Source organism: Cyprinodon variegatus, unplaced genomic scaffold, assembly GCF_000732505.1.
Source record: "Cyprinodon variegatus isolate N-32 unplaced genomic scaffold, C_variegatus-1.0 Scaffold30, whole genome shotgun sequence".
Taxonomy (NCBI): domain Eukaryota; kingdom Metazoa; phylum Chordata; class Actinopteri; order Cyprinodontiformes; family Cyprinodontidae; genus Cyprinodon; species Cyprinodon variegatus.
The window spans coordinates 1,637,120-1,646,152 of NW_015150483.1; the positions used below are offsets into that span (position 1 = coordinate 1,637,120).

General features: G+C 36.8%; 1 protein-coding gene across 1 annotated transcript in view; it reads left to right on the forward strand.

Annotated features, from left to right (window-relative positions):
* The window catches only part of LOC107100843 (fibrillin-2-like), an 86,918-nt gene that overhangs the window by 38,427 nt on the left and 39,458 nt on the right, over window positions 1-9,033 (forward strand). Inside the window, exons 7-8 of the mRNA XM_015399498.1 lie at window positions 79-276; window positions 5,035-5,160. Coding sequence (XP_015254984.1) covers window positions 79-276; window positions 5,035-5,160 — 324 coding nt within the window. The remainder of the gene's footprint in view (window positions 1-78; window positions 277-5,034; window positions 5,161-9,033) is intronic.

The window sequence follows — 9,033 nt, forward strand, 5'->3', positions numbered from 1 at the left end:
ACCCAGTGCCTTTTCATGTACCTAATTATATGCTAAATCAATGACTAACCCTGATTTCATGTCCCTGTCTGACCACAGACTACAGGACAGGACCATGTTTCACCCAGGTGAGCAACCAGATGTGCCAGGGCCAGCTGAGTGGAATTGTCTGCACCAAAACTCTTTGCTGCGCCACAATTGGCAGAGCGTGGGGCCACCCCTGTGAGCAGTGCCCCGCCCAGCCGCACCCCTGCAGACGAGGCTTCATTCCCAACATCCGCACCGGAGCCTGCCAAGGTCAGATCCTCATGATTACACATCTTACACTTCTTTACTTTTAAATTCCTGTCAACAACAACATCACTGCACACTGCCCGCAGGGAAAAACACCCTAACCATTACTTTATCCATCATCATTTAAGCCTAAATTCGTGCTGCATCACATCCTCAGACTAGTTGATGTTAACGACAGTTCACATACAGACCTGTGATTTCCTGTTTAGGCCTCATCTTGCAGAAAAAAAATGATAGTCTTCAGGGATATTTGTTTGGAGCTCCTGTTCCTGCCATCAATTTCTCAGCTTTGTTTATAGAGTAAAAGAATATGTTTTTTCCTTCTTTTTGTAAATCCAATATGGTACATAACAAACACTCCAATACTTACTGGTATATAATTATGTATAAACTCAATAAAACAAAGCTGTTGCCTTACAACTTACACCTCTATTTATTTTGGTAGACCCTTGATAGTCAAGTTAAGACGTTAAACATGGTTTTGTTAAGCGAAAGTGATATCCTGTAATTGGTCTTATCATCTTTTGAACTTGGAGACCTTAAAGCTTACAAAAAAAACCACAATTGCAGAGTAAATATGGGGTGCAGCAGGCAGAGCCTTTAAGTACACGACTGCTAGGCAGAGCAGTGTCAGCCGAACCCCTCATCCTTCAATCCACTCAAAATTGATATCAAAATAAGTATAAATCTCTTAAATTAGATGCATCGACCGTCAATTTGAGTAGGTGAATAAGATGATTTGACAATGGAATGAGTATTTTTAATCTTAAAAAATAGAGGATTAAATAATATGCACTTGAAATAAGACAATGCAGTTGTTTTTTTCATATTATAAGTAAATTGTCTTGTTCCGTTGTCAAAGTGCCTTACTTACTTCCTCATTTCAAGAAAAATGCTCTTATTTTTAGAAAAAATTACTTATTTAGTTTTCAATTTTTTGCCGTGCTTATACACCCACCCAACCACTCATTCTGCCAGCCACTTATACAGTACACCAACTCACTCATCCTTCTATCCACCTATCTACCCACCCACTCCTCCTTCCAGTCAGTTATCCACCCACTCATTCTGTAATCCACTTATCCACCGACCCACTCATCACCCCACCCTTATCCATTTAGTTGTCCAACATCGATCCATTTATCTAACGAAAGCTCAGTTCTGTGATTTTAGTGATTTCCGAACCTCCCCATTCATCCAGGGTCGTTGGTTGACCCGGGTGGTGATGTTCCTGTGGTGCTGGTGCATTTGTTGATGTAGGCTTTCCTTTAAATCAAGACTAAAAACACATTTATTTAGGATTGCCTTCGACTGTTCCAGTTATACAGTTCAACTGAAACATCATTAGTTCAACTTTTTTATTTCCTTCAGTCCAACAGTTTTTAATGTTCTTTTTTTGTTTCTGCATGTTTTATTTATTTATTTTTTCCTACTTGCTTTGATGCTGCTTTATTTTCCTATATTTTAATCTCGTAAAGCACTTTGCATTGTCTTTGTACTGAATTGTGCTATAAAAATAAATTTGCCTTGCCTTGCCTAGGCTGACACAGTCATGGCATACTCATCCAAATTGTCTTTTTCTATTGGCAGACTTGTTTTCCTTATTTCAAGAAACAGTGCAGATATTTTTAGGAAAAAAAAGACTTATTTAGATTTTAAAATTTTTGCAGTGTGCAATGTGGTTAGAGTTATAACCGTCTTCAGAAATCTCCCTTTGATTTTGAATTTCTATTCAAGTTCACCTGTAATTAAGTTATTTTTACTCTATATCTCCTACAGTCTTTAGAGGATTTTGAGATTAGTGTGATAATTACGTTATGTTTTTAGCATCTTAAACGTTACTGGTTTGCTAGATCTACTCCTATTCTCTCAGCATCTCGGTCTCTCACAGCTGTCCCTTATCTCTTCTTTCCTCCCTTGTGTAGCATTCAGTAATAAAACCTGTCTCTGTTTCGATTCCTTGGTTCAGACACTCAGTTGTCTTATCCTCTGTTTTCAATTCAGTGAAAAAATGCTCTGAGTTCCTGCTTTTCTCTCTCTGCGCTAGTCAGAAAAATCCCTGATTTATGACTTTAAAAAAAGCATAGAAATGAGAAAATAATCTACAGGGCAGAGATTTACATTGTATCTTCAATAAATTATCACCTGGACAAGACTAAGATTGATCATTTGTATAAGTAATCATACCCTGTCTTGTTTTTAACTGCACTTAATGTCTTTAAAATTTGACTCCTAGATCTATTTTAAGTATTTTTCTTCTGTGGTTTTGTCTGGTGTCAGACTAGGGTTGGAGGTTTGACAGGACCCAAAATCAGACTGAAGTTTAATTAAAAAAAAGTTCAACAGAAGCAAAAATCCAAAACATACATCCGCTAAAGTCCAAAAATATTGAAGGCCAGGAATACTCAAAACAAGGGGGCGAAGAAATGACGACAAACCAGCAAAGGCAACGTTCACACTGCAGGCCTTGATGCTTAATTCCGATTTTTTTGTGAGTTCCGATTTTTTTCTGTTTCTGTTCATATTTCCAAATAAATGCGACCTGTATGTGATCTCCTGTATGAACTGCAGTCATACAACGCAAGTGTCCCGCAAGCGCAGTAGAGGATGCAATGACGTCACAGGCCATCTAGCGGTCTTTTCCAACCATAAAAACTCATTCTTTTCAATATGTTTAAACATAAGTACTGCTCTCCACATCATCATCTGCCATTGGTATTGTTTTTCTTGTCGCTTCTGCATAGCAAGATGCAGAATAGTTTCCTTTGTCGGGTATTAATGTCGTTCACACACAGGTCGCATTTGAAAAGATCAGATTCGTTTCGGATTCAGGACCACACAGCCAAGTGGCCTGGGTCGAATTGGAAAAAATCGGATCTGTGTTGTTCAGACAGCCATGAAAAGATCAGATCCAGGTTGCATATGGGCAAAGAAATCGGATTTGGGTCACTTCAGGTTGCAGTGTGAACATAGCCAAAGAGTGACTGAACAGGAGGAGATTATATGGGAGAGAGAAACAAAGACCAGGCCATTTAGCAGATTGGGAGCAGGTGTGAATAGAGGCCAGAAGGGAGCTAGGGAAAAGGAGACTGACACAAGAGGGCAAACAGGAAATATCTAAAAACTCAAATGCTATCAAAAATTCCTACAACACAAGAAAGAAAAATAAGACCAATGAAAACTAAGAGATAAAACTAGAACAAAACCAAAACCACAACATCTTGTTTCTTTTATTTTTTCTTTACTGCACAATATCAGTTATGAAATAATAGCATTTATATAAACTCCACTAAATTATGTGCTTTTGCAATTAGGGTTGACTGCTTCTTTAAAGTGGTTGAAAACTATACTGTAAACAAAAAGACGATCTTGCAAATCTGGTTTTGTTTTGACTTTACATCATGGGATTTAATTGTGTCCCAAATTGTTGTTTGTAATTGAACAACTGGACTGATACGTTTCATTTCCCCTTACTTTAAGGTCACAGGAAAAAGGGGTGTAAATCTTCCACTAAAGAAAAACAAACTAAAGAAGATGGCTTATGATCTTTTTTTTTTTAGCTTCTTTGAGAGAGTATTATACATATTGTGCAAACGTACTGCAGTAAGGTGGCTACAGGCTGTTTAAAAAAGCTTTACCCTGATGGTAGAGCTATGTTAGAGTTGAATTGAATGGATTAAGCTTTTGAAATGTTCAGACATGTGTTTTTTTTTCTTTTGTCATGCCAGCATAAGTTTTTCATTATTAGTATTTTATTGTTTTAGGTCTTTTACTAACAATAGAGATCCTTCGCATTTAGAAGGATAATGATGTTGTTAGAACAAAACACATCTAGTATTAAATGTCATGCCCAAACAATCTTAAACCTCAATTTAACAAAAAGCTGAAGCAGTCATTTATTAGCTCATCATATTCTCCTTTTGTTGATGCTGCCAAGGAGCTCACATGCTGCCTGTGTGCCAACATATGAACTCCTTAACTTGACTTTTTTTTCCCCCACAATCTGATCTTTCTTCTGTTTCTGAATAAAAACCTCTTTTTCTCCCCTTTTCTAGGCCTTCTCCTCACGTGCTTCCACACACATGCACACACTAAAGACACCTAATCACCCGAGAGCCAAGAGCATCGTCTCTCTGGCACCAGTACAAAGAACACATGACCATGAATCCAAATGTACGGATTCCAGTCTGGGCTCCACATCAGGATGTTGGCCAGAAGTCACATTCTTTTTGTTTTTTTTGTTCTTCCTTTCTTTTTCAAACTCTTACACATAGAACCGTTTAAACAATCTTTTACAATCAACAGTAAATTTTAGTTTAGGTGATAAAAAACGGGTTGTTTCCGTTGTTTGCATGCATGTAGTAGGTTTTTTAAGCAGTTTTATTTCATTTTAAATCAGAGATTCTCATCCTGAACTGAGAATGAGCTGAACATAAACCCACTGGGTGTTCCTGTGTGTATTTCACCGTTTACATGATTAGAAGTATCTGGTTTTACAAGAGCTTTCCCACTTACAAACCCCTAATACTGGTAAATACACTCACAATAAACAGAAAATAACAGTTCAAATGTTCTTTCCTGTTTGTTCAATGGCTAATGCTGATCTTCTATTGACAAAGACTCAATTTATGCAACTGGTGCCATGTTGTTCAGCCTAAAAGCTTTTATTTACATTTCGGCTTTGAGTGGTCCTAAATCTCAAAGCTTTTGCTCCTTCCTGTCTTCACATTTTTTTTAACCAATAGTTGTCTTATTCTTTAGATGTGGATGAGTGCCAGGCGGTACCAGGTCTGTGTGCAGGAGGAAACTGTATTAACACTGTTGGATCCTACGAATGCAAATGCCCTGCTGGTCATCGTCAGAGTGAAACCAGCCACAAATGTGAAGGTGAGTCTCATCAACACCACAGCCATTTTTTTTTCCTGTACTATTGTATGTCTGCCAATCTGAGGTAAAGAACAATTTCCAACAAAATAACATTTTGATCACTTATTTGGCATGAAATTTTATTTCTAGGCAGTAAACTGATCCCTGAATCTAACAAAATTAAATAATGTGATGTTATAGTGAAAGAAACACATCACATTATGACAGTAAAACAGTGAATTGCTCACCCTTCAATCCCATTAAAATGCACTACTCATGGTGATAGCACCTCAAATGAAACACAAATGCTTTAAAAACATGTTATTGCACAATATTATTGTTATTGCACAAGTATTTCTTTAGTTCCACATGTTAAGATCTACATAACACATCGTTTTCAGCTTAGCAGCATACATGGCAAGATTAGAAGCGTTGCAACAGCTTCTTTAGGCATGATATATATTATTATTAACACAATCTTACAGCTGTAGTTGTAATATTGAAAATTTTAGCAGTATAAGCACTCATGCACACATGAGAACTTGAGTAACACGCCGTTCTTCTGAGAAGGCTTTTTCAGGAAAAAGCTCACTTGAGAGATGAGCTAAGGGAATAAAGTTTGATCTGGCTGCCTGTTTTTTACTCTAATTCATGGTTTAAGACTTTGCTCTACCTAGTTAGGTTCTTCCACATCAAAGTCACTGATCCATGTCATTTTAAAAGGAAGAGGTCGTCCCAAAACTATTGCACAGCACAAACGTATCCTAAATGTTTCTGTGGGCTGAAGCATTAACAGTTCCTTTCAGTGAAGGTCAGTGGTTACATGCTTTACACTACTGCCTGTGATGCAGGATTTATTACACAGGTAGGATAAAACAATGATGGAATTCACTGAGCTCCAGAGAGCAACGCTTTCTTGCAGGAATGTTTTTTTACAAGCAGTCTGAATGTCTAGGGGCTTGATCTAATACAGCTATAGTCAGGGAAGTGGGTAGAATGTGGAGGGGTAATGATCTTGTCAAATCGTGTGTTTAGCATGCTTATGATATCCCATAGAATCTGATGTTTTGTAGACCTTTTTTAATCAGTCGTCAAACAGCCGTAGTGTAGAGTAAACACATCCTAAAAAACCCTTTTAGAGTTTTTTTTCACCTTTGGTGAGAAAAAAAAGTTTGTCTTTTGTAATGACCTTTTGTTTAAGCCTCTTCATGCATCCAATGCATCTTGAGACATGTTCCTCTCATTGCCAACTGTTCAATCGCTCCCTAAAGCACCTTTAGATAGTGACAACGCAGAAATCACTTGCTCCAGTTGCCATTTTCGCCTTCTGTGTGAACATATCTTAAACAGCACCACAGATCCCAGCAACCATATTTCCTTCTAAATACAACCAAAATATCACAAAAAAAAAAATCACAATTTTTTTCAGGTAATGATTTAAAATCTAATATAAGAAACAAAAAATGTGCCCAAAAGTAAATAAGATTTCTTTATATAATATTTTATAGAATTTTAAGTTGTATTAATTAGCCATGCGATCCATCATCTTTAGTGACTTAGCAGTGAGACATTTATGGACTGTTCACTTTTCAAAAGCTGTGGGTTTCCAGGGAACATCTTGACAAACCTCCATTTAAAATTTCACAATGTGTTAGGAGTTAAAGTTGTCTTGGGGTGTATAAACACAAGCACAGGGAAAGGTGTCTGCTCCTAGAGGAGGGGGTTCCCATTACAGTGTGTTGATTGGCTGGAATTTAAACAATCCACAAGCTAAACAGTCCCATGGTTTTCCAGGCAGGGGTCGCGTCTCTTAGACTGAGACTGATATGTTCTTATTCCTCTGGGAGGATTACAGAAAGCTCCTAAACAGTTTCAGCCTGCTGGGGAATAAAAAAGTCAAGGCCTGCATTGTATCCACGTATCAGCAATGACTAATTATCTCAATGTGACTTTTATGGGCTTGTAGCAAAGCTGTTTGCTGTGAAAAAGTGTTTCCACCTTCAGATTCATGAGAAGCAATTACGATGACAAACTGGGCTAATTTATGTCTCTGGATAAAGGAGGAAATTGGGAGGATGACTTCTTTAAATTTGCTGTAGTCTGGGTTTCAGTTGTAGCCTTGGATTGGATGACAGTTTCCAGAGATGCTGAGCAGTGCTGAGTGAGATTTGGGTGTGGATATATTGGCAGAATAAAAACCCAATTAAAATCTGAAATAAGTTAACCCAAAAGAGGACCGATCACTCTTAAATTTCGTTATGATAAAATTAAGGAAAATAAGGATTTTTTCTTCACACAGGGGCCACTTATAACTAATGAAACGAGGAATCTATATTCAGCTTCAACTAATAAGGTAAAATTAGTGGTTCTAGGTCAATTTCTAGAGTTGTCAGTTTTCTAACCTAATTATTCTATGCATTCCTATGTCACAGCATCCTTCCTCCATTTCATGCCCATAATCGCTGCAGCAGAGATGGTGATTAGCTGCAATCTCCCCTCTCTTTAGGACCTGCATGTGTCCTGGACCCAGAAGTGTCCAGGAAAAAAATGCAGCTTACCCCTCCCACCTTGTACACAAACATTGTTTCAGACTCTCCCCTCTATGCAACAAGCTATGATCCATCAGGAACTAAACCTCTCACCACACTCTCCTGCAGCTAGCCCCATTAAAAATGGTGTGGTCCCCCATGACACTTGGCAAATATTAACAGGATAATTAAGTGGATAATTTCTATAACTTATTTCACAGACATAAGTTTACACATGCTAAGACTACTAAAATCCTTAATAATTTTGGAAAAAAAATGATATAATGGCTTCGTATACAGTACATCTGGTGAGTTAATTCACATAATTTAAGTCTATTAGTGGCACACCTGTGGAAAGCATTCAAATGCTGCTTTGTTGCCTGACATCATGACAAAAACAGAAATAAAAAAAATCAAGATACCAGGACAAAACTGCTTTATGCAAGTGCTTTATGACAATCTGGTACAATTTTCAGATTGTACCAGATTGTCCCACAATGTTAGACACTCTGCTCTCTATCATTAAATCAACAGATTTTATTTTACTTCATTACAACCATACAGATATACTTTAGAATTTGCTATTCTTTAAATGTTTGTATGTTTTTATACATTTCTATAATATCCTACACTTAAAGTTAATAAATGCCCAAGTAAGTTATTTTTAGGGGAAATTTAACAGGGAAAGCAGATATATTTTTTAAAGGCAGAAATTTTTAATTGCTGAAATCTGCCTCAAAACCGAGTGAAAACCTTCATTCTCACAACTTAAACAGCCAAGGCTACAAAGACAGACTGACTTAAACTTAGCCTGAAATAATGCCAGATTACTACAAACTAATTATTTTAATTTCAATATGATTATTTTTTATTTATGTTCATAAAATGTAATTAACTTAGTAATGATGTTTCGTTTTCTCTGTTCATTTAACTAGAACCACTGAAGGCAGAAAGGGTTCACTGTTTTTAAAAGGTTACAAAAACAAAAGCACAGTTGTGAGATTTTTTTCTAAGGTCTCGTACGTGCAGGAAACCCACGTTTAACGAAATCTTGAAAACAATCAAACCTCCAGTCTTTTGGGAAATGCTTTCATTGAAATGTCTGATTTCTTTAGCTAAAGACCACAAAGAGCCTCTCTGAGAGCACAAAACAATTTCTCTTTCTTTCTGTTACAGGTTCATACTGTTTTGTTATTTCATCTGAAAAAGAATCCATAAAAACCATGTAGAAATATAATTTGACAGTTTCAGAGACTAGTAATGATAAAGTGTTGTAAAGATGTCAGCGTCATTCCAAACTGATTTATTAGGTCTAAACTACCCCTTTATATATATATATATATATATATATATATATATATATATA